The sequence below is a fragment of the Dendrobates tinctorius genome, unplaced genomic scaffold, assembly GCF_039654945.1.
Source record: "Dendrobates tinctorius isolate UK_male_01 unplaced genomic scaffold, ASM3965494v1 ptg000035l, whole genome shotgun sequence".
Taxonomy (NCBI): Eukaryota; Metazoa; Chordata; class Amphibia; order Anura; family Dendrobatidae; genus Dendrobates; species Dendrobates tinctorius.
The window spans coordinates 68,024,582-68,051,403 of NW_027361703.1; the positions used below are offsets into that span (position 1 = coordinate 68,024,582).

Consider the following 26,822-nt stretch of genomic DNA (forward strand, 5'->3'; position numbering starts at 1 on the left):
TCTCTGGAGTATCAGACTGAATATAAGACAGCCGACACCCTATCCTGGTGCTGGTGATTCAGGCTGCTTCTCAGGTCCTGGACTTCAGCTCTCTTACAGTCTTCTCAAGTTGTTTGTTTTTTGCTAATGTTCACACTTGCACTTGTTGGTCAATTCAGTTTCTTGTGTAATCAGCCTGCCCCTGCTGGGGCTAGGCTGAATTTCCACTCCTATTTATCAGTATTGGCCAATCTGCTTTTTGTCCCTTATTAGATTGGCCTCTTTTTGCTCTGTCTCAGAATATTTCAGAGTGCTGATATAGGTTTAGAAGTCTAGTGACTTCAGGGTTAATTTTGCTATCCGAAAAGTTTGATTTTGGCGCGCACGGCGCACCGTCAAAAGTGCGCAGCGCAGGTCAAAGCGCAACTAGCGCACGGCCTGCGCACGATCGGCGCACCCTATGCTAAAGATAGGGTGCGCCGATCGCAGGCGCCGCTGTCCGCTAGGAGGCGGCGCTACAAGGAAGGGGCGGGCACGCCGGGCAGAGAGCCGGCTCGGGGGCGGAGCTACCCCCGGCCGTGCGCGCGCTGAAAATGCGCTAATGTGAAACCGGCCTTACATGGCTGTTTGTTATTTATAAGGTGGCTTGTTGTAATATCATCAATATTTCTTGTTTAAGCATAAGACTTTTTTGATTGTAGAGTTATTTGAAATTCGGAGGATTTCATTGGCCACAACTAATACACTGAATATATGTGTTTATTATGGACTTGTTGCTCTGGCATGCTACATAGAATACGGAACTTTTATTGAATATTGTTGTACATTTATATATTGCCCAGGACCGTCTAGCCGCTCCCTTATATACAGGTCACGTTTGGTGACACCTGCATATATTTTAAATGTTTTTATCATTTGTGGTGTTTTTCTGCACATCTATATGTACTAAAAATTAACTTTATAAGGGTGATCCCTGCATGTGTGTATGTCTACTATGCTTTCTTTTTTTCTATTTGGATCTACTTTTTGACATACAGCGGTTGGATCCCCGATATATTTGGTCTGATTGAGGGCATGGTGAAGTTTTTCGATGAAAGCGCGGAGGGATTTTGGAAGGTTCGCATGGTGAAGTAGAAGCTAGGGTGGAGGCGGAACTCGGGGTGGAGCCTGGGTGGAGTCTCAAGGGGGCCCCATAAATTTTGCCAGTATGGGGCCCCGAAATTCCTAGTGGCAGCCCTGCATATGTGGATGTGTGTTCTTATTTTTCACCAGGAATGGCTTTAAATGACAGTAAAACAAAATAACGTTCTGGTGTTTTCCTCAAGCCCTGTGCATGTTTCTTCGGCGTTTGCGACTTTGCTGCCATTTCAGCGCCCTGTGTATTTATTTCATGACTTGAATTTACCTCACACTATACCATGGATGGGAAGCAGCTCTACGGCTCCCTCTCTGGTCACAGGCGGCACTGCAGCCACAAGTCGCCAAGCATGAGCATGGAGGATCAGAGACACGGCCGCTCGGCTTCCCCCTCCCCTCCAGTCAGCTCAATGTCGGAACGTTCCGAAGATGACGTCACGGAGCCGCGAATCCCGTGTCGCTCCGCTTCCGAAGGAAAGGAAAAGCAACAAGAAGGAAGAGCAATGGCGACACTGGATCGCAAAGTGCCCAGTCCGGAGGCTTTTCTGGGCAAACCGTGGTCCACCTGGATCGACGCAGCTAAAATCCAGTGCTCCGACAGTAAGAACACGGCGCCGTGCATTGCTGTGTGCCCGAGCAGTCAGCCGCACAGCCCGGCTTTCTCCAGGCATCTAGATGGCTGGCTAGAGAATAAAAGTGAGAGGGTGCCCGGTGCCCCCGCTGCTCCCCGTATTCCTGCCCAGGAGACCATCCCCAGGTCCGGCAGAGGCAGGCTCGGGGTGTACGAGGCCCATCCTGCTGTCTGTCCGCCCGGGGATCCTCACTATGGCATATACCAGCAGCTAGGCTGCATGGGTGCCCCATGGGTGCCCGGCTCCCTACACATGGCGCCTTACATTCGCTCACTTTGGCTTTTCTTTCTCCCACAGATGTAGATATGGAAGAGACTGGAAAGGACGGCGGCAAAAGCCGGGAGGTGATGAGGCTTAATAGAGAAGGTAAGTGTGGGCCGCGGACTCTCTGCTAAACTTGGGTTGGCCACGCTGACCAAGCCGCACTGGTCAGATGTGTCTATAGGGTGCCGTACGCGCTCACGTTTACTAACCCACCTGCTATTGGATGGTGGACCCCTCTTGGGGTCTTGAGGGGTTGTTTCTGTGCTCTCGTTCCTGCAGATTTTGTATGGAAGCTTGTCCATATGGCCACCTCATCTGACACATCTGACAGCACCATCCCCCATCCCAGGCTTTGACAGATCCCATGGAGCCTGGTAGCCAATGTTCCGTGCCAGTTGCTACTATGCCTTAGGCTTTGACTCTTGTGTGTGGGCCACTAAAATAGTAAAGCTGGCTTCTGTCTTGTACTTTAGTTATTTTTTTCTCCCCGCTACAATGACGGGATGAGCTGTCAGGCCTGTATTTTGTTACCTTTAGTAGAGGGCTGGATGAATCCACTGGTGTCCAATGGTTTGTTACCTTTAGTAGAGGGCTGGATGAATCCACTGTTTTGTTGCCTTTTTAGTGATGTATGTTTTTGCTGGTTACTGGAAGGGTGCGATTGGCTCCTAACGTCTGTAGTAAGTCCTCTTCCTTCTGTATAGTACATTCGTATTCTGTTCTCCCCTATTAAGGCCAAGCTCACACGAGCTTATTTCACAGTTGTACACATATCACAATGGCCTGACTGACCGTGGGTCTCTTGACCCAAACTTAGTCTCATTTGTGTCTGAAGCCGTCTACAAGTAAGGGCTCATTCAAACGTCAGATTTTCATGTACAAGTGATTTCCAGGATTTACACGGATAGCACTCGCACCAGTAATAGTCTATGGGGACATTCACATGTTCAAATGTTTCCTCAAACTGAGTGTTCCTCAGGGAAGTATCAGAGACATGGCCAATTTTGAATCTAATGAGAGGAAAGAATAGCATAACACTCACTGATCCAGGTAAAAAAGTCCGCTTTATTTAGCAATCCACTGGAGGGAGGAGTGAGCAATGTCTGATGACGGCCGTTTCGTACTTACTAGCACTTCGACGGATGCTAGTAAGCACGAAACGGCCGTCATCAGACATTGCTCACTCCTCCCTCCAGCCTCCCGGCCATGAAGTTTTAATGTGGATTGCTAAATAAAGCGGACTTTTTCACCTGGATCGGTGAGTGCTATTCTTTCCTATCACTGGATTCATACATTGTGTTTTCTGCACTAGCACCCGAGATCTCGGGGTTCCGCCTCCACGAGCATTATGGACATGACAGTTTCACATCGGCAGTAGTATTGGCAGTGCTGACTTGCTTTTTCTTTAAACGTTTATTTCCAATTTTGATCCGAGAGTCAGATCAAACGAGGCACTGCAAGTCATATTAGGTGCGTGAAAAGAATCGGACTGCACTCGGATGACCTCTGAGTGTGGTTGAATTTTCACAGACTGTCAGGATGCTGAAGATGGAGAGTTTTTTCTCTTTTTAATCTCTCCATGGAAATCAGATGACGCACCAGCTCAAATTAGAAAAATTGGTCTGATTTTCCAAACCCGCTGATATCGACGAATTTGGCTGACACTCTAATGTGTATGGGGGCACTGGCCAATTGATTGTCGGGAAGATGTCGATTGGGTAAGGCCATTTTCAGATTGCTGATTGCTTATTTCTCCAAAAGACAAGCTGGCAGCAGAGTTGTCTTGTGGCTTTCTCCTAGAGACTGCTCAGCCAAAACGAGTACTCCTGTGTCTGACCGAGATACCTGTTGGCCTAACAATCAGTCTAAACATCATTCGGCTGACAGCTGTCTAATTTGTGTGTCCAGCTTTAGTTGGGGTCAGGAGCCCTGTGGCCTTTACATGGGCGGCACGGAGGCTCAGTGGTTAGCACTGCAGCCTTACAGTGCTGAAGTCCTGGGCCCAAATCCCACCAAGGACAGCATCTGTAAGAATTGTATGGTCTCCCCGTGTTTGTGTGGGTTTCCTCTGGGTTCTCCGGTTTTCTCCCACACTCCAAAGACATACTGATAGGGAATCTAGATTGTGAGCCCCAATGGGGACAGTGATGATAATGTCTGTAAAGTGCTGCCGAATATGACAGCGCTATATAAGCAAAGCATAATAAATAATACACCTGTGTGAATCCTGCCTAGCCCCATAATTCCGATCATAGACTCTGTTGACATTCTTGTGTTTTTGTTTTTTTATTATTATTCATTGTTATTGTGCTACTTTGGAAAATGCATGCTAGAATCCGTGTATTTGCCAAAATCTCATCATCCCCAGACGGGCGCTCCATGTGAGGTGCTGTTGGTTGTCCACTTGGCCATTTCTTATGTGTGCTAGTGTTTTCTTTCTGTGTTGTGGCATTTTTCTGAATTTGTCATTTTCAGAGATAGTTTCCTAGTTGCGTTCTGGCGGTATTGGTTTTCTTTATGTTACAATGTAAACTTTGGGACTTAGAGCAGCGTACTTTGTGTCATTACTGACAGATTCTCTACTCTGGGCTCACTTAGGCTGTGTGCACACGATGCAGATATCCAGCGGATCCGCAGCGGATTTTACCGCACAGAAACGCTGCATATCCGCATTGTGATGTACAGCAGCATGTAAATCAATGAAAAAAAAACTCTGTGCAGACGCTGCGTTTTTTTTCCGCGCGGTTTTGCCGCGGTACAAAATCCGCAGCATGTCACTTTTTTTGTGCGTTTTTCCACCTCCCCAGTCTCCAAATCCGCAGGGGGAAAACTGCACAAAAACCGCATTAAAAATGGAAGAAATCCGCAGGAAAAATGCAGGTAATTTGACCTGCGGATTTCTTCAATTCTGCGTGGAAAAATCCGCAGGCCAAAAAAAAGTCTGTGTGCACTCAGCCTAACCTGATCGCTTGGTGTATAAACGTCAAGTATAGTTGACGTTCTATGAAATGGAAATGCCGCCTTTCGGAGTGACACACCAATTTAGCGGTATAATATCCTGTGCTCGAAGTCGGCTCCTGGTGACTAGTATTCAAAGAGATTGTTCTACTGGCCATCTACAGCCACGTTTTCTATGAAATGGATGAAGTTTTGACGTTGCTTGTATGCCGAATGGTTATTTTGTATTTATAGTTTTGTTTTGCGTCCAAACCATGTATTATTTATTCTTTATTTGGAATCCACGTTACTTAGCCGGGAAGGCATTCTTCTAAAATTTTAATCTGACGCTCGCTTCTTTGGCGTATCTAATGCACTGTCACCTTTATATACATAGGTTCACTGGAAATGTGTTTGCTTTCTGGTCCTGACACATTGACGATGTCTGCCATACCCTCCTAAACAGATTTAGCGTATATGCTTGCGATGGCTATATATCCACAATGCTACCTGTTGCCATATTACTAGATGCTACGGCCGCTGGAAGATCGGGCTTCCCAATCTGAGCATAGACTTGAAAATTTCAGATGACGTTGCTAGTACTTTTCCTGTATATATTTTAAAGTGTTGCTATAAACTTGGGATAGAAAGGTACACTCATTTTTTTTTTCAGTGTTTTTTTTTTTTTACAGTGCTTGAAATCTTTAACTCTGATGCCTATTAATTTAGTTTTTCACAACTTAAAGGGGTTATCCTTTACTTTGCTTTGGAGATAGGAACTTGCATGCATTTCTGTGGCCGTGATTTCGGCTATATGCAGCGATGTTGTGGCTCTTGGAATTTGGTTCCCATTTTCGAGTACACCATGGGGTACAATGAATGGTGTCATTCAAAAGTGCAACTCATCCCGCAAAAAACAAGCCCTCATATGCCTGTGTGGACAGAAAAATTACGGCATTGGAAAGAGGGGGGAGGAAAAAACAAACGGAACTTGGATGCTATGTGAAGGGGTTAAAAAAGGCACAGTTGCTAACAGAGCTGCTTCCTTCAACAGAGCAACAGTTTCCCTTTCTGTTGACAGGGCAAGACTACTGACAGTCATGCTGATTGATAGCTGGCTTCCCCAATTAGGTAGTGGAGAGCTGTCAATCAGCATGACACCAGTAGTTCCATCCTGTCAGCAGGGCAAAAACACAGACATGGAAATGACCCCATAGGCTGTAATGGGTACATGTTCTATCTGCAAAAAACGCACATAAGACATGTATAAGGAAAAAAGAACATCTGAATAAGGCCAGAAAAAGTATGTTCCTCTCACCATGAAAATTGCTGTAAGTCTGCCAAAACCTATTATATGGATAATGGGAAACTTGGTCTTTTAAATCTGAGTTGTGGTAATATATTTAATCAAATCCATTATAGAAAATTAATTTTTGGTAACGCAATAATCTTCCACTTGCAAACTTTTCTGATTAACAGATCTACAGTATAATGTCATAGATATAGTAAAAATAGGAACCACGTTGCTAGTATTAACAGCACCTAAATAATGCTTTTCTCGTATTTTTACTGTTAATTTTTTTTGTGGGTATCAGGTATCTTCCTTTTCGACTTACATCATTCATTGGTTGTGTCTCATACAACCATAGTTGCATCCACTTAGAACAGCAACATGTTATCATGCTAATACTACTCGTTTATATTCTACTCTCTTTGTGAACCTCGTTATTCTTTGTTCAGATTGACTGAAAACTGGACGCATGATCATACATGCCCGTGAACTAATCCAATGTGGCAACCTACAGTTGTGGCCAAAAGTATTGACACCCCGGCAATTCTGTCAGATAATACTCAGTTTCTTCACATGTCAATTCTTTCTGCGGTTTTGAAACCGCAGCAAATCTGCGCGGAAAATTCCGCAGCGTCTGCACAGCGTTTTTTTCCCCCCCATAGGTTAGAATGCTACTGTACGCCGCAGCAAAAACTGCTGCGGATCCGCAGCGGCCAAATCCGCTGCGGATCCGCAGCAGAATCCGCAGCGTGTGCACACACCCTAAAGGCTTCCATAAGCGTTGGGCCAATGTGAACTTTCCGCTTTCAGGCTGCCGATCCTCTCCTTCTGCAGAGATGAGCTGCCATCAGAGATGTCTGGTAGCGGTTCTGTCATAGAGAACATTGGAGCGATCAGCAGAGCATGCGCTCCCGTCCATAGAAGAATGAGGAGAGAGCGCTGTTGGCCGAGCCCGCCATCTAAAGTGTATGTGGGTTTTAAGTTGGGATCACACATTGCGGATTTTCCCAGCTGATTTTCTGCATGTAAAATCTGCAACGTTTTACGGTATGTTAATAGTGCAAGAATGTGATTAGTTACCGTTATGTCTCATATAGCAAAATTAGAATGTAAGAAGTGTACATTGCTCTGACTGTTTTTCTGCTATACCTGTGGTATCCCCCCCATCTTTTCACATATTGGCCTAATTTAACCTAATTCAGGTCGTGCACTTCTGACTGGGTAAAACCTGTGATTATAGTGTTTTCTTTGGGGTCATTAAATATTGGGATACTGTACTTTTGGTTGCGGTTCGTATATGAATTCGTTACCGTACAAACCATATAAAGGTGTTCTGCCATACCTTCTCTGTACGTTCTTATTTAGTGTCTTCTGTGCACTTTTACGCTTGTTTGTTGTATGGTGTTCACCTTTCGTGTTATTTTAACTATACATAATAAAAGTAAAATTTTAACGTTTTACAGTACCAAAAACATGGATAATAATAATAATCTTTATATAGCGCCAACATATTCCGCAGCGCTTTACAGTTTAACAGTTTCAAAACACAAGTCATAAGTAACAACGCTAACAATACAATAATTAAAGCAAAATAAGACGACCCTGCTCGTGAGAGCTTACAATCTACAATGAGGTGAGGGAGATACAGAGTACAGGTGTGTATTTACAATGGTGTATTTACAATGAAGGTCCAGCCATCTTGCGGGAGTGAAGGATGGATGGAGATAGTGAATGGGCTACACACGCACACTTACACAGAGAATGACTTTGATTAGTGAATGTGATAGGCCGCTCTGAACAGGTGTGTTTTGAGGGAGCGCCTAAAACTATGCAAATTGTGGATAGTCCTGATTTCTTGGGGTAGAGCATTCCAGAGGATAGGAGCAGCACGGGAGAAGTCTTGGAGTCGGGAGTGGGAGGTACGGATTAGTGCAGAGGTTAGTCGAAAGTCGTTTGCAGAGCGCAGCGATCGGCTAGGCCGATAGACAGAAATGAGAGAAGAGATGTAAGGGGGTGCCGCACTGTGGAGAGCTTTGTGGGTGAGAACAAGTACTTTGAATTGGATCCTATAATGAATGGGCAGCCAATGTAAGGACTGGCGAAGAGCGGACGCGTCCGAGTACCGATTACCCAGATGGACGATCCTGGCCGCTGCATTAAGTATGGACTGGAGAGGGGATAGTCGAGTGACGGGGAGGCCAATTAATAGAGAGTTGCAGTAATCCAGGCGAGAGTGGATCAATGCAACAGTGAGGGTTTTTGTTGGTTCCATAGTGAGAAAAGGGCGGATTCTAGAGATGTTCTTTAGGTGTAGGCGGCAAGAGCGGGCAAGGGATTGTATATGGGATGTGAAGGAGAGATTGGTGTCAAACATAACACCCAGACAGCGCACCTGCTGCTGGGGTGTTATTGTGGTACCACCCACGGAGAGGGAAATGTCAGATTTAGGGAGGTTAGTAGACGGCGGGAGCAGAAGTAGTTCAGTTTTGGACAGGTTGCGTTTCAGATAGAGAGCGGACATAATATTGGAGACTGCGGACAGACAGTCACTGGCGTTCTGTAGTACAGCGGGGGTAAGGTTGGGGGAAGACGTGTATAGTTGCGTGTCATCAGCATAAAGATGGTACTGAAAGCCAAATCTGCTGATGGTCTGTCCAATTGGGGCCGTGTAGAGAGAGAAAAGAAGGGGGCCAAGGACTGAGCCCTGAGGTACCCCGACAGCAAGAGGAAGAGGAGATGACGTGGAGCCAGAGAACAAAACACTGAAGGAGCGGTCAGAGAGATAGGAAGAGAACCAGGAGAGTGCAGTGTCCTTAATGCCTAGTGACTGGAGCCTAGAGAGTAGGAGATGGTGGTCAACAGTATCGAAAGCTGCAGATAGGTCAAGAAGAATGAGCAGAGAGTGGTCACAGTTACGTTTTGGATGAGTTTTATCTTAATTTTATCCACGTGCTAGTTTTTTTTTAGTTGTATAATACGCACAGAAATTGGCTTTTACTGGATTTAAAAAAAAAAAAAAAAAAAAAAAAAAAAAATGTTTAGCTTGTTAATTTCTGTAGCGGGGACCAACTTTAGTGCATATTTTGCCTATTCATTTAAATGGGGACCCCAAATCTGTAGGTTAACATGCTGATCTTGCTTTGTTTTGCTCTGTTTTTATTTTTGTTTGCATTTTCCACAACAAAATATGCATATATAAACTTGTGATTAAGTGCGTAAAATATGTGTCGCTCTAGATGCAGTTTTAAAAATCTGCACATTACATCTGCATCAAATACAGTTTTTTTTTTTTTGGTTTTTTTTTTAGATTGCTATATGGTTTTAGTGTTTTACCAGGCAAGTGATAGAGTTCAGCAAATATGTACAGAATCGCCGAATCTGAATTTGCCATATTCGTGCTATATTGGTAACATATTCATTCATTTCTACTCCCATTGACTCCAATGATGTTTGGCGAACATTGCAAAAACAATATTCGCCTTCGATCATAATCGGAACCGAAGTTTGAAAAATGTGCTCAACCCTAGTGGTAATCAAGATACTTCTGAGAATCTAAACAACGTAAGGTCATACTTCTATGTTCCACTTTAGAGCTCTTCACAGGTAGGGCCTAAGGCTGTGATTACACATTGCAGTTGTGTTGTGTCCTTTATTTTGCCACAATTTTTTAGTTTTGTTGTAGAAACGTTGTGGTTGTGTCATGATTGTGAAGAAATAACACAACCTGGTCACAATGTTCATAAGAACGCTAATGCCAATGCTTGGACTATGCAATCATGTCACCTATCAGCTGAGAATGAGCTCAATGATTGGCTGATTGGGAGGTTTGTTAGCGGTCAGCTCGTCATTGTTGTCAGCACACCTCCACCACTATCAGATGATGTGCCGCCGACCATATGCATACACTGTGTATCATGCTTGGTGAACGGGCCTGTAAACTTGTACTCTGCCAGCTCTCACTAATTAATACGTTAGTACGTCTTGAGCCAGCATTTGTTGCAGTTTCAGATGGTATTCTCTGTAGATATGTCAGTATAGCATTGCCCCTATTTGAGCTTGCATACAGGTGGCACAGGTGGTGCCTTACTAAAACCTCTGGGTTCATGGCTGATGTGAATTGTAACTTTCTTTAAAGAGAATCTGTCATCAGGATTTCTGCCCTCCAAACAGTTTATATGCGCATGTAGCTCTACAAAGACAAGTCCAGCAATACCTTTGCACATCCTGTCTGTTCCTATGTCACTGAGAAATCAGTGTTTGAATTGATATGCAAATGATTCTGAAGTGCTATTGTAGATCCGAAGCCTTTGTCACTCCTGGCCAGTGTTGCCTCCTCCTGCTTAACTAACAGCCTCTGTGCTGTGTGAATTCAGGCAATGGAGTTGTCCACCAAGGAAGAGGAGGCACTGCTGAGCAGGGAATAGAGCTGGAGTGACAGAAGCGTCAGATCTTCAAATATCTCAGCCTTATTTGCATATGAAAATCAAACACTGATTGCTCAGTAACAGAGGAGCAAACTGGCCAGGTCAAGGTATTGCTGAACTTTTCTTTGATAGAGCTACATGCACTTATAAATAGTTTGGGATGGGTAATCCTGCTGACAGATTCCCTGTAAGCTTCATAATTGTTTGGTATAGAGTTGATAGCGAAGAATTATATGCTGCTTTATTATTCATATAGTGATTCTACCATGATAGTGTAATAAGAACTTAATTTAGTCTAACTTTGAACCTTGATCACATTTCACAATGTAACGCCGTGCTTGCTGTTTACTTGTTAGGCCTGGATCACACTTCTGTTTGTTAAAATCCGTCCAAATCCGTCGTTTTCCGTTATAAAACGGATCCGCCATTTTTTTGGAGGATCTGTTTTTTGGTCCCATAGACTTACATTAGCGGTTACCGCGGATCCGTCAAAAAAACGGATCCGTTTGCGGTAAAATGGAAACTGATCCGTTTTTTCACACAAAAACGGATGGTGGATGCCAAAAAACGGATGTGTGAAACAGGCCTTACCCATCCATTTATGTCTGACTAAAACTCATGTAAGTAAATAATATGGGGATATTTAAAGGGAACTAATCACAGTATCATCTGTCAATAAATTTCCACCTTGTTCTTCCTGAGAGTAATGGGTTTCTAAGAATGTCCCTGTCTAAATTGTCCTTTGCAGCATAAAATTGTGCACTCTGTATGTTAATTACCTATGAAGAGTCATGTGGGTGGTGCAGGCCTGGAGGAGTCATGCGGGTGGTGCAGGCCTGGAGGAGTCGGGCGGGTGGTGCAGGCCTGGAGGAGTCGGGCGGGTGGTGCAGGCCTGGAGGAGTCGGGCGGGTGGTGCAGGCCTGGAGGAGTCGGGCGGGTGGTGCAGGCCTGGAGGAGTCGGGCGGGTGGTGCAGGCCTGGAGGAGTCGGGCGGGTGGTGCAGGCCTGGAGGAGTCGGGCGGGTGGTGCAGGCCTGGAGGAGTCGGGCGGGTGGTGCAGGCCTGGAGGAGTCGGGCGGGTGGTGCAGGCCTGGAGGAGTCGGGCGGGTGGTGCAGGCCTGGAGGAGTCATGCAGTCCTCACTTCATTGAGGGGTGGAGACCCGTCATTGCAGGCTAACTCTGATGGCCTTCACTATATGTGCAGTAAAGAAACGTACTGGTTGGATGCTGCTGGATCTGGCTTGTGATGAAGGATTCCTCCCCATGGGATGTCAATCAGTCAATAAATCAATCCGGGATTGCATGACTCCTCAGATCAGTATAGTCACATCACTCTCCAGCAGTAATTTCCATCCAGAATACTCCTCATTTTACACTTTGTGCTATAAGGGATGCTTCAGACAGTTAGGTACGACATGTATGGGGGGGAATGTAAATTACATTTTAAATATGGCACCACTATTAGAGCCATGTGACTTTATTTGATAGATGCTCTAAATCGACAATGTGCAAATTACTTTATTTAAATGGTTATTTCCATCTCTGCTATTCATGGCTGTACTAGGAATAACAGCTTGTAGGTCCTGGCCACAAAAGGTAAGGGTATGAAAAGCCAAAATCAGCTTTGTTATGCTGTTTGTGTAAGTCCCATAGAAATGAATGGACTTTTCAGAAATAAGTGCTGCACAGTGAGTGAACTGTGCCTGAAACTCAAACATTATGACTACAGCGTATCTCACTTTGCTATGCTTTTTCTGTATATCCCAATAATTTCTATGGAGTTACGTAAAACGCGTAGCGCAGTTGTAATCTGCTATTTTCTTACCGCCGACTCCTGCGGCTGGGACGTAGAAGTAGGTGTTTCTCTCTCCGCCATCAAATGCTCAGATAGGTATAACTCTTTAAAAATGATAGTGCTACTCCAAAGTGCCAGCCACTAGCTGTCTTCCTTTTATCTAACCTAGGTCTCTTCATCAGGCTAGGCACTATGTTTGAAGAAGAGACCTGAGTTGTCTGAAAGCTTGCGATTTGTTACCATCTTTTCAGGTAATCTTTTTCTATCTACTGGCTAACATGGTACAAAGATATATTTTTCTTTTATCTAACCTACAGTTTACTGTTTATCAAGTAGAATCCATCTCTAGCAGTAGATCACAGCAAGTGAAAGCAGGTCTTTGTCTCTCTGCTCCTGCTCTCCTGTCTGACAGATTGTATGTGTTCCTAGCAGAGAAGGTTTTCATTCAGAGCATGAAGTAAAATCTAATGACACCCATATGGAAAGGTAGTCTCCGTACTTGTAGTGATGAAGAGGAACCACTCAATTAAATAGTGGATGACAAGTTAGAGATCATGAGAATCCAGGGCATGTGAATTAAAAGAAGTTACATTTGTTGTGGGGGCTGAGTGCAGACAAGGCCATGCTTCTCGACAGGTTTTATGCTAAACGGATATTCTCATATTCAGGTGGCAAAGTCCTTATGAAAACAATTGTTCTCAGGAACTGAGCGATTTTTAATTTAGTTTACTGCTCATTGCCTGGGCAACCGTCCACTGCAAACGCGTAGTGAGTACCAGCTCTTTTTATATAGAGCTTGCAAGTGCTGCTCTGAAGTTGACCAGATCGCTGGGGCGCATTGTTTTCTCCAAATTTGTCCAGCTTTTTTTTGCTCCTGTAGTAATCAGATGCTGCAGTGGCAGCCTGCCTTATATAGCAGGATGAGAAAGCGCACCGCTCAGACCACCAGCGTGACGGTGCGACTAGTCTGAACTGTCAGTCAAGCAGGAGCGCACCGCTCCCCAGCAAGAATGAAGCAAGGGGAAGCAGAGCGCTCCTGCCAACGATGAGGACAGGTATGCTTTATTTGTATTATTTATTTGCTCTCTTATATTGCGCCATTAATTTGCGCAACATTAAAAGGTGTGCAGTTCTGGAGCCTCTATTTGCTTCTCCACAAACCAAAGAAATAACCTGGTTGGAAAAAAAAACTCTTTTAGGAAATTACAAAACAAAAATTCGGTGTGTGGCTCTGATGCCATGCAGTTAATCTGGGAATATAGTTGAAAGGTCCGAATTGTCTGGATCGGCTGAAAGTTCCACATTTATGGGGGTCTCATGACTATCCTTGACAGACGTTGGGGAGAGGAATTGGACAATTTAGATTTCAACATTGCCAGTCTTTAGTTCCCATAGGGTGTTCATGTTTTTTTTCCGTTCTCCTCATTAAAACAAACATGCATGATCGACCAAGGGGACATGTTAATAGCGAGGTAGGGAAAAATAGTAGTTAGTCAGATGGGCAAATGGCCAACAGCTGTCTCCAGAGTATGGACAGATTTACAGTGAGATAAGAGTAGGTCATATGGTTCTCCTGTGCTTGTGCAGAAGTTGTCAATGACTTTCTATGAAAGTTGGTTTTGTATGTGAAGGTGTAGACACATGGCGCAGAATAGGGCAGTATGGAGTAATCTACTATAAGCAAAAATGCTTCATTCCACTAATGCAATGTAATAGATCAGGTTTACCCTCATCTGGGAAGTCTAAAGTCAGGTGCTCATGTAGGAATTATTGTGGTAAATTGTCTGAGAATATGGGATCAGAGCAACATTCCCTGTATCTAAATTTCCATAGCAATTACAATATTTGACAATTGTTATTAGAAAATGCTAATTCTGATTGGAATACAATCCTGTTTTGGGGAATAGAAGAGATATTCTAACATTTTGGTAAGTGTTTAAAAGTTCTCCATTCTTAAAGGAATTGTTCGGTGTAAAACAACAAGCGTGAAGTCACCTTATGTGACTGCAGAGTTCTGCATCCTCACAATGCATGTACTGGATCCAGTGAGGAATCGCCAGTGTTGGCGCCTGGAACAGCAGTCACGTGACACCTAAGTATGCAATATGCAAACTCCCGGCCACAATCCAACTAGACTTTCTAACGCGCTCAATGCAAGTGTATGTAGTGAGGACTAAAACAGTCTACTTGGATTGTGGCCGGGAGTCTGCGTATCCCATACTTGTGGTCACAATACTGCCGTTCCCAGCGCTAACAACGGCGAATCTTCACAGCGCGCAGTGTGTGCACTGTGAGGATCACAAGTCTGCAGTCGCATAGTGACTACACACATGTTGCTTTAGACCAGGCAACCCCTTTAAGTTTAATTATCTTGGTGTTGCTTGCATGTCTACATTTCTTTATTGTCGTCATATAATCAAACTGTGCAAAAGATGTCCTCCTTATTTTGTTGTAAGGAAAGTTTGTTTTCTTCCTAAAGAAGTTGTCTCAAGATCTTATGCGATTAAAATTGAAAAGTGTTTTTAAGAACAAGCAACTTACTGCTTATTAGAAAAATAAAACCTCAAGAACAGATGGATTTTTAATCTTTTAGTGCGCAGCTCATTGATTAGGTTACCGGCCACCCTGTGGCCTCGGTCTGTGACCGCTCCTGGCACTTTGTCACAGCTGACACCCGGCACTATCAGCTGACACCCGGCTGCGTTCTCCCCCGTGAGTGTGGCTGATCCCCCATGATGTACTATCCCATCCATGGGAATTAAGTCCCAGGTCACATGGACGGGATAGTACGTCGGATGGCAGAGAGGGGTTAATGGACAGTCTGGTTTCAAGAACAGTCTGAAACATTGAGTTAATAGAGATATTTGGCCAGGACCTTCATCTCTAAGTAATGAGTAGATGCAAAGACCATTTCTTGCTATGAATGGCCTGTAGTATTTTTCTCATTAGAATTTGTGAAGAGAGAAAAGGAAAAGTTAGAAGTGTTATTAGCATTGGAAGTGGTTATTAAGAGATTTGACATTGCTGTCATATACTGAGCATGATGGCCATTAGTTTGTATTTTGAGGATGTAAGGGCAAGCTTGGAATTGTAGCTATTCAAAACGCGCAGGTCGAAAACCGCAACTTAGCATGTGTCGTCAATGGGTGCTCTGTAGTGGTACGAGCACTGATCAAGAATGTAGGACTGCAGGGCAACCAGACACAGGTGAAGATTTGGCAATACAGAATTTATCAGCTGTTTGTTAGAAGGTGGATATTGTACTAAATGTTTTTTTTTTATTCTCTATCTTTTAAGTGGTTTTCTCAGAAAACACATACATCGCCTATTCAAAGGATTCCTAGGTCCCACCTTGTTCCACCATAGAGGTCTGAGGGTAGGTGCACGGTCAGTAATCAGCAGCGCTTTGGACACAGCACATGTCCTTTGCATCCAAAGTTCTGCCGGCTATTGAACGCAGGTGAAGCATGTGTTCACTGAACCGTGCGGATTCACCACATCCAATACATTGTACGGGTGACATTTATCTTGTGGAGACTGAGCATCTCCGAACGATAAATAGACATGATGCAGTCTGGAAAGACGCGCCGCATATCCATCTTTGCCGGTGTTTTCTTGAAATCCCATCCACTATGCTGTAACATCTGGACTCTGCGGTTTGAACACTGCACAAGTACACAGCGTCCAACCTGCAGCGTTTATTGACTGTTTGCACATACCCTAATATGTGAGAAGGGTGCACTGTGCTGCTCAGTCATATTCTTATCACTAAACCCACTACTTATGAAGCTGTATAATAGCCATCTGAATGCAGGCTAAAATGTATACCGTATATACTAGAGTATAAGCCGACCCGAGTATAAGCCGAGGCCCCTAATTTTCCACGGAAAACTGGGTAAGCTTATTGACTCGAGTATAAGCCGGGTATGCATTGTCCCCTCATCCCTGTCCTGCTCTGTGTGGCTCTCCCCCCTCCCAGTATGCATGGCTTGGCTCCACCGTCCCATCCTTCTAGGTATGGCTCAGCTCCCTGTCCTCCCCCGTGCTTTTCCCCCAGTCCTCCTCCGTCTTACTCACCCTCCTGTGCCATCGCTGAACGTCTCCTGCATCCTCCGTTGTCCTGCGGTCTGCAGCTTCTTCCTGCATGGAGCGGTCACGTGGTACTGCTCATTAAGGTCATGAATATGGACGCTACGCCTATGGGAGTGGAGTTGCGTCCATATTCATGACCTTAATGAGTGGTACCATGTGACTGCTCCATGGAGGAAGAAGCTGTCAGTGCTGGGATAACGGAGGATGCAGGGGACGTTTAGCGTTGCCACAGGAGGGTGAGTATGACGTCCCAGCCACCTGCTCCTGCCGCCGCTCCACCGCAGGTTTCTGCAGAATGACTCGTGTATAAGCAGAGGGGGCATTTTCAGCACAAAAAAATGTGCTGAAAATCTCGGCTTATACACGAGTATATACAGTACCTTTACTATGGAATGCAAATGTCAGTTTTCCTGTATTTTATGTGACTGTTTGCTTTTTTTTTTTTTTTTGTATTTTGCACTTTTATTACTTTTTTCCTTCACTACATTGGAGGTTTTCATTAATTTAAAAATGTTGTTTTTTTTCTTGTGTGTAAATATAATTCCTTTGCAGGCTATGTTCACAGGTTGCGTTTTTTTGCAAATTTTATGCTGTGTTTCACAGCACCAGCAAAGTCTGCGGTTTCAGAAATCTCATGCTCACACCTTGTTTTGTTTTTTTTTTCCTGACTGTTTTGTCAAAGATCTGCGTTTTTGCAAAATACAGCATGTCACTTCTCTCAGCTTATCTGGTTTTACTGCGTTTTTGGTAACTAAACCTGATGAAGTTGAATCAGATTATTTTTTATGCACTAAACTTTATTGGCATGCACAAGACGAATGTACCCTGACAAAAATGTAGCAATAAACACACAGCACAAACTATGCAAAACCTGCTTTTTGTAAGCAGCAAAAATGCAATGTGTGAACATAGCTTTACCTTGTTTTTTAATACTTTATATACGGATTATTCTCTTTGAAGAAATTAGGGAAGTTGACCTGAAACACATTTTATTTGCCTTTTTTTGCTTTCCAGAGGTAATGAGGATTTGATCTTCTCGTTTTAGGTTAGTGTGATTCCTGGGGACACGCATCTTCATTTATAAAGCATGTCCATAGAACATATGACTGTTTTTGTGGATAGGGATGATAAGAAAGAATGCAAGATGTCTCTGGTTAGAACATGGGTCATGTGTTGGGGAAATAAGGAAGTTGAGTAATAATTATAGAATGTCCTAATAGCTAAATACTGCACTTCTACTACTAGTATGGGAATTCTAAAAACATTACTACATTTTTGACTGTTGAAGAGAGAAAAAAAAAATAGCCTTTTTATATATGATCGGAGCAGGAGGAATCTTGGCTACACACGAAACAGTTGTTGCCTGAAACTTTGTGTCTCTGCATTCCATCTCATGACCGGATAAATAATTTTTGACATGTCGGTGGTGAGTGACGCATTTTATCTACATATGGTTGATGAAAAAGTTACGCTATCTTTTGGAAACTGACCACTACCGAGCCAGACCGTAGTCTCTGGAAATCGGTGATATAGCAGAGGGATTCATGTGTGACGACAGGGTCAGCGTTTTCTTTGTCTGTGCCTATTTTTATATTCCTATCAGAATGTCGGGGGATATTTTTTCCTATGTTAGTGACACAGTTGCCAATTCTTACTAAGGCTTCATATCTGCGTCAGATGATACAGTATATGATTTCATTATTATTTCCCATTAAAACAACAGACATCTTTACCCAATGGATATTCACCAGAGTTGGTGTGAATCGATTCTCAGGACCCGGTTCAGCTGCCATGTAACCTGTGGTCACTGGATGGGAGCCCTGAGTACCACCTCCTACCTGATGGCTCCACGGCTCTTCTTTTGATTAGCTGGCCTGGGGCAGTGTCGTGTGTGTCACGCTGCAACAATGACGCCACTCCAGGCTGTCTAATCAAAAGAAGAGCCACGGATGTTGGGAAGTAGGAGGTGGTTCTCAGGGCTCCTGTCCTGCAGTTTGAGATGGCTGGTGGACTGGGTACTGTGAATCAATTCACACCAACTTTAAGACTGTCATAAGTTATTTGTGTCCATGGACACTACCAATCAACTATTCAGGAAATGCAGACTCACCTGTTCAGCACCCACTCATTCTATAGAATGTGGATCATTAAAGGTCACACTCCTTCCCACTCGTTCTATAGAATGTGGATCATTAAAGGTCACACTCCTTCTCATCTAGCTGCTGGCAAACAATTTTCTTGTTAGTCAAAAATGGCCATTCCCTTATTATAGTTTTTCTGAAACTAGAGATGGGATATTAAGGGTAAAACGTGATCACTGCAGAGAGATTTAATGCTTGTAAATTCTGAACAACTTCTATTTCAGATCTGTTCACAGCATCCAGAGTCAGCCATTGCAACGTCTTTACCATAGGATCTGTGTGCTAGGTCCAAATGATTTTAATATATGAAATTAATTTACTATACAAATGACGTTTACTTAGATGATGTTGATACATTGCTTTTGTTTTTCTTTTCTTTATTACTTACAGGAAAGCAAAGAAAGGTTTGAGTTGGAAGTTCACATTGATTTTAAGTTTATTTTTTGTTTCTTTGTGTCCTTTACATTAGTTTCCTTCAGGTTCTAGTTGCTTGAGTTTACATGGCCTTTCAATCTAGTACACAAATTACTGTAGACTTTAGAGACTGGCTACTCTGAAAGGGAATCGGTCACCCCCTGGGACTCTCTTAAGCTATTACTATGGGCATACGGGTAACAGAATGGTTAAAATAGCCTTACCTGCATGCTTCATAGCTGCGGACTAGTTGTTGAGAAATTGAGTTTAATCTTTTATGTTAATGATTCCTTCCAGGCTCCAGGGCGTGCGTTGCCTGAAGAAATCGGTCTTCATTATCATACCACCACTCTCCCATGCACATCACACTACCCTGTGATGTGCAGCGTAATCCCGTGCCTGCACCCGTTCTATTATCCAAACCTTATTCGCCCATCTATGGGCAGAGTTTTCATTTGTCTGTGCAAGCGCCTGTGAGTCACTGCGCAGCAGTTATTAGTTTTAAATCAGTAATTTTACTAAAATATAATAAGATGCACCCCAAGTCGAGTGTGGAATGCTTGTAATCATGAGCATTGGGGTCAACTATCTCCCGCATATTGAGAAACATCTTTGAATACTTTGCATAGGCAGAAAACTGTCAAACAGGTGGGTAGGATAGCTGAAAGCTCTGGAATATCAATACCACAGAGATTAACCTTAGGCCTCATTCACACGTCCATGAGAAAATGGCAACGGAGTAATCAGTGAATTGGATCAGTATGTCATCCGTGTGTCTGTTTTTACCATTAGTGTGTCATCCGTGTGTCCGTTTTTACCATCAGCGTGTCATCCGTGTGTCCGTTTTTACCATCAGCGTGTCATCCGTGTGTCCGTTTTTACCATCAGCGTGTCATCCGTGTCCGTTTTTACCATCAGTATGTCATCCGTGTGTCCGTTTTTACCATCAGTGTTTTATCCGTGTGTCCGTTTTTACCATCAGCACGTCATCCGTGTGTCCGTTTTTACCATCATTGTGTCATCCGTGTGTCCATTTTTACCATCAGCGCGTCATCCGTGTGTCCGTTTTTACCATCAGTGTGTCATCCGTGTGCCCATTTTTACCATCAGCGTGTCATCAGTGTGTCATCCGTGTGTCCGTTTTTACCATCAGCGTGTCATCAGTGTGCCCGTTTTTACCATCAGCGTGTCATCAGTGTCATCCGTGTGTCCGTTTTTACCATCAGTGTGTCATCTGTATGTCCTTTTTTACCATCAGTGTTTCATCTGTATGTCCATTTTTACCATCAGTGTGTCATCAGTGTGACCGTTTTTACCATCAGTGTGTCATCTGTGTGACCGTTTTTACCATCAGTGTGTCATCTGTGTGTCCGTTTTTACCATCAGTGTGTCATCTGTATGTCCATTTTTACCATCAGTGTGTCATCTGTATGTCCATTTTTACCATCAGTGTGTCATCTGTATGTCCATTTTTACCATCAGTGTGTCATCCGTGTGACTGTTTTTACCATCAGTGTGTCAGTTTTTACCATCAGTGTGTCATCTGTATGTCCATTTTTACCATCAGTGTGTCCGTTTTTACCATCAGTGTGTCATCTGTATGTCCATTTTTACCATCAGTGTGTCATCTGTATGTCCATTTTTACCATCCGTGTGACCGTTTTTACCATCAGTGTGTCATCAGTGTGTCCGTTTTTACCATCAGTGTGTCCGTTTTTACCATCAGTGTGTCCGTTTTTACCATCAGTGTGTCATGTGTATGTCCATTTTTACCATGAGTGTGTCATCTGTATGTCCATTTTTACCATCAGTGTCATCCGTGTGTCCATTTTTACCATCAGTGTGTCATCAGTGTGTCCATTTTTACCATCAGCGCGTCATCCGTGTGACTGTTTTTACCATTAGTGTGTCATCTGTATGTCCTTTTTTACCATCAGCGCGTCATCCGTGTGACCGTTTTTACCATCAGTGTTTCATCTGTATGTCCATTTTTACCATCAGTGTGTCATCCGTGTGACCGTTTTTACCATCAGTGTGTCATTAGTGTGTCCATTTTTACCATCAGTGTGTCATCTGTATGTCCATTTTTACCATCAGTGTATCATCAGTGTGACCGTTTTTACCATCAGTGTGTCATCAGTGTGACTGTTTTACCATCAGTGTGTCATCTGTATGTCCATTTTTACCATCAGTGTATCATCAGTGTGACCGTTTTTACCATCAGTGTGTCATCAGTGTGACTGTTTTACCATCAGTGTGTCATCTGTATGTCCATTTTTACCATCAGTGTGTCATCCGTGTGACCGTTTTTACCATCAGTGTGTCATCTGTATGTCCATTTTTACCATCAGTGTATCATCAGTGTGACCGTTTTTACCATGGGTGTCATCAGTGTGGCCGTTTTTACCATGTGTGTCATCAGTGTGACTGTTTTTACCATCAGTGTGTCATCAGTGTGACTGTTTTACCATCAGTGTGTCATCAGTGTGACTGTTTTACCATCAGTGCGTCATCCTTGTGACCGTTTTTACCATCAGTGTTTCATCTGTATGTCCATTTTTACCATCAGTGTGTCATCCGTGTGACCGTTTTTACCATCAGTGTGTCATCCGTGTGACCGTTTTTACCATCAATGTGTCATTAGTGTGTCCATTTTTACCATCAGTGTGTCATCTGTATGTCCATTTTTACCATCAGTGTGTCATCTGTATGTCCATTTTTACCATCAGTGTATCATCAGTGTGACCGTTTTTACCATGTGTCATCAGTGTGACCGTTTTTACCATCAGTGTGTCATCTGTATGTCCATTTTTACCATCAGTGTGTCATCTGTATGTCCATTTTTACCATCAGTGTATCATCAGTGTGACCGTTTTTACCATGTGTCATCAGTGTGACCGTTTTTACCATCAGTGTGTCATCTGTATGTCCATTTTTACCATCAGTGTATCATCAGTGTGACCGTTTTTACCATGTGTGTCATCAGTGTGACTGTTTTTACCATCAGTGTGTCATCAGTGTGACCGTTTTTACCATCAGTGTGTCATCAGTGTGACTGTTTTACCATCAGTGCGTCATCCTTGTGACCGTTTTTACCATTAGTGTTTCATCTGTATGTCCATTTTTACCATCAGTGTGTCATCCGTGTGACCGTTTTTACCATCAGTGTGTCATCAGTGTGACCGTTTTTACCATCAGTGTGTCATCCGTGTGACCGTTTTTACCATCAGTGTGTCATCCGTGTGACCGTTTTTACCATCAGTGTGTCATCCGTGTGACCGTTTTTACCATCAGTGTGTCATCCGTGTGACCGTTTTTACCATCAGTGTGTCATTAGTGTGTCATCCGTGTGTCCGTTTTTACCATCAGTGTGTCATTAGTGTGTCCATTTTTACCATCAGTGTGTCATCTGTGTGACCGTTTTTGCCATCAGTGTGTCATTAGTGTGTCATCCGTGTGTCCGTTTTTACCATCAGTGTGTCATCCGTGTGACCGTTTTTACCATCAGTGTGTCATTAGTGTGTCATCCGTGTGACCGTTTTTACCATCAGTGTGTCATTAGTGTGTCCATTTTTACCATCAGTGTGTCATCCGTGTGACCGTTTTTACCATCAGTGTGTCATTAGTGTGTCATCCGTGTGACCGTTTTTACCATCAGTGTGTCATCCGTGTGACCGTTTTTACCATCAGTGTGTCATCCGTGTGACCGTTTTTACCATCAGTGTGTCATTAGTGTGTCATCCGTGTGTCCGTTTTTACCATCAGTGTGTCATTAGTGTGTCCATTTTTACCATCAGTGTGTCATCTGTGTGACCGTTTTTACCATCAGTGTGTCATTAGTGTGTCATCCGTGTGTCCGTTTTTACCATCAGTGTGTCATTAGTGTGTCCATTTTTACCATCAGTGTGTCATCCGTGTGACCGTTTTTACCATCAGTGTGTCATTAGTGTGTCATCCGTGTGACCGTTTTTACCATCAGTGTGTCATTAGTGTGTCCATTTTTACCATCAGTGTGTCATCTGTATGTCCATTTTTACCATCAGTGTATCATCAGTGTGACCGTTTTTACCATCAGTGTGTCATCAGTGTGTCCATTTTTACCATCAGTGTGTCATCTGTATGTCCATTTTTACCATCAGTGTGTCATCTGTATGTCCATTTTTACCATCAGTGTATCATCAGTGTGACCGTTTTTACCATCAGTGTGTCATTAGTGTGTCATCCGTGTGTCCGTTTTTACCATCAGTGTGTCATTAGTGTGTCCATTTTTACCATCAGTGTGTCATCCGTGTGACCGTTTTTACCATCAGTGTGTCATTAGTGTGTCATCCGTGTGACCGTTTTTACCATCAGTGTGTCATCCGTGTGACCGTTTTTACCATCAGTGTGTCATCCGTGTGACCGTTTTTACCATCAGTGTGTCATTAGTGTGTCATCCGTGTGTCCGTTTTTACCATCAGTGTGTCATTAGTGTGTCCATTTTTACCATCAGTGTGTCATCTGTGTGACCGTTTTTACCATCAGTGTGTCATTAGTGTGTCATCCGTGTGTCCGTTTTTACCATCAGTGTGTCATTAGTGTGTCCATTTTTACCATCAGTGTGTCATCCGTGTGACCGTTTTTACCATCAGTGTGTCATTAGTGTGTCATCCGTGTGACCGTTTTTACCATCAGTGTGTCATTAGTGTGTCCATTTTTACCATCAGTGTGTCATCTGTGTGACCGTTTTTACCATCAGTGTGTCATTAGTGTGACCGTTTTTACCATCAGTGTGTCATCTGTATGTCCATTTTTACCATCAGTGTATCATCAGTGTGACCGTTTTTACCATCAGTGTGTCATCAGTGTGTCCATTTTTACCATCAGTGTGTCATCTGTATGTCCATTTTTACCATCAGTGTATCATCAGTGTGACCGTTTTTACCATCAGTGTATCATCAGTGTGACCGTTTTTACCATCAGTGTGTCATCAGTGTGTCCATTTTTACCATCAGTGTGTCATCTGTATGTCCATTTTTACCATCAGTGTATCATCAGTGTGACCGTTTTTACCATCAGTGTGTCATCAGTGTTTTTCACAGATGGATAGAGAAATAAATTGCACAGCTTCTCCTATGGTTTCCATCTATGTGCTGTTTGTGTTTTTCTCAGGCGCGTAGACTTGTATTGACCATTTTCATCCACGTTACCATTTAAAGCAAACATATCTCAGAGTTTTGCATCGACACACGGTCCATGAAAAACACGGGCATGTTAAACAGTGCCATAGATTAGGAATGATCGCATAGCTTTGGATAAGAGCTTACCCGAATAGCTGCATCGGGAACCCGGAATACCTGGAACGCTCCCGATAATCAGCTGTTTGGCGCCACAACTGCACGTGTAGCAGCTGTTTCACTGTCACAACACATGTATAAAGAGCCCGACAAACAAGCTGTCCATGCTTGTGTTGTGACAGTCACACAGCCGCGACACATGCAGCTGCGGCGCCGAACAGCTGATTATTGGGAGCGCTCCAGGTATCCGGGTTCCCAGTGCAGCTATTTGGTAAGCACTATAGCTATTCGGATCTCTTATCCAAAGCTATGTATATGTGAAAAAGATGGATACAACACTTATGTATTACATAGACGTCTAAATGAGGCCTAAAAAAGTGTTTTATAGAAACCGGTAAGTGGCACATGGTTATAATTGGAATGTTTGTCACTACTTTATGCTGTGCTCAGGTAGGGCAGCATAACCCTGGTAATGGATTCCTTTTGGAAGGCTAGGTATGGGAGCACATATTGGTTTGGCCGCACAACCCCCCTTCTGTTTGTTTATTGCTACTATATTGCTACCTGTTAAGTAAAAAAATCTTCTATAGTATGACTTGTCCCCTTGTTTATTGGTACCTTCCAGTGATGAGCGAATGTGCTCTTGGTGTACTCGAATAATATGTTCAAGTCCCCACACCTGCATGTCTTGCAGCTGTTCAGCACCTGCAGGGACTTCCTGTTTGTTAGGCAATCCCTGGATGTGTGTCGGCTGTCGAATATGCCGCGAGACATGCAGCCGCGGGGACTCAAACATATTATTTGAACACACTGAAGATTCCCGTACACAAACAGTGACGAGTGTTGCCAATGGCCTATCCCTTATTACTGCAAAGAACACTCAGCACATGACCAGGCTGTCAGTAATTGAATGGCATTATGGGATATATTATTTTAATTGCTCATTGCAAAAGAAACATCCCACTGACAGAAAATCAAAAATTAAATCCAAAAAATCACAATGTATAAATTATATAAATGTATTTGCATTTTGCAGTGAGAAATAAGTATTTGATCCCCCTGGCAAACAAGACAATACTTGGTGGCAAAACCCTTGTTGGCAAGCACAGCAGTCAGATGTTTTTTTGCAGTTGATGTTGAGGTTTGTGCATATGTCAGGAGGAATTTTGGTCCTCTCCTCTTTGCAGATCATCTCGAAATCATTAAGATTTTGAGGCTGTCGCTTGGTAACTGAGAGCTTCAACTCCCTCCGTAAGTTTTCTCTGGGATTAACGTCTGGAGACTGGCTGGGCCACTCCATTACCTTAATGTGCTTCTTTTTGAGCCACTCCGTTGTTGCCTTGGCTGTATGTTTTGTGTCATTGTCTTGCTGGAAGACCCAGTCACGACCCATTTTTAATGTCCTGGCAGAGGGAAGGAGGTTGTCACTCAGGATTTTACAGTATATGGCTCCATTCATTCTCCCATTGATGCGATGAACTAGTCCTGAGCCCTTAGCAGAGAAACACCCCCAAAACATAATGTTTTCACCTCCATGCTTGACAGTGGGGACAGTGTTCTTTGGATCATAGGCAGTATTTTTCTTCCTCCAAACACGGCGAGTTGAGAAAAAGCCATAGACCTCAATTTTTGTCTCATCTGACCACAGCACCTTCTCCCAATCACTTACAGAATCATCCAGGTGTTCATTGGCAAACTTCAGATGGGCCAGCACATGTACCGTCTTAAGCAGGGGGACCTTGCAGGCACTGCAGGATTTTAAACCTTTACAGCGTAATGTTTTACCAATGGTTTTCTTGGTGACTGTGGTCCCAACTGACTTGAGATCAACAAGTCTCCCCCATGTAGTTTTAGGCTGATCTCTCCGCTTTCTCATGATCAAGGATAGCCCAGAAAGTGAGATTTTGCATGGTGTCCCAGATCGATGTCAATTGCCAGTCATTTTGTATTTCTTCCATTTTCTTACTATTGCACCAACAGTATGTTGTCTTCTCACCCAGTGTCTTACTTATGGTTTTGTAGCCCTTTCCAGCTTTGAGCAGGTCTATGATCTTGTCCCTGACATCCTTATAAAGCTCTTTGGTCTTGCCCATGTTGTAGAGGGTAGAGTCTCACTGATTGAGTCTGTGGACAGGAGTCTTTTATAAAGTTGACTCTGTAAGGCTAGTTCACATTAGCGTTTGAGTCCGCAGTGTATCATCCGCAAACGCGTGCAAAAACGCATGCAAACGCATGTTTACGCATCGTTTTTTATCCGCATCATCTTGCGTATGACGCAAAAAACCTGCTGCGTACATTTTTGCATGCGTTTGCATTGATTATGTGCATGCGTTCGATATGAAATCACAAAAATGGGCGTATCTCATGGGATTTCTATTTACCTTTTGAAGAACGCATGCGTATAGAATAGACAGTAATGCGTTTTGTTGACGCACTCATGC

The 26,822-nt window shown here is 43.5% G+C and overlaps 1 protein-coding gene across 6 annotated transcripts in view; it reads left to right on the forward strand.

Annotated features, from left to right (window-relative positions):
* The first annotated feature begins 1,382 nt into the window (after positions 1–1,382).
* Positions 1,383–26,822, forward strand: part of ATXN7L1 (ataxin 7 like 1) — a 180,944-nt gene continuing 155,504 nt past the window's right edge. The window contains exons 1-2 of one of the 6 annotated variants that reach the window (XM_073573597.1): positions 1,383–1,812; positions 2,046–2,114. In XM_073573597.1, coding sequence (XP_073429698.1) covers positions 1,398–1,812; positions 2,046–2,114 — 484 coding nt within the window. In that variant the 5' untranslated portion in view covers positions 1,383–1,397. Of the gene's footprint in view, positions 1,813–2,045; positions 2,115–26,822 lie in introns of those variants that run through there. The other 5 variants (XM_073573598.1, XM_073573595.1, XM_073573594.1 and 2 more) reach the window with 5 other exon arrangements.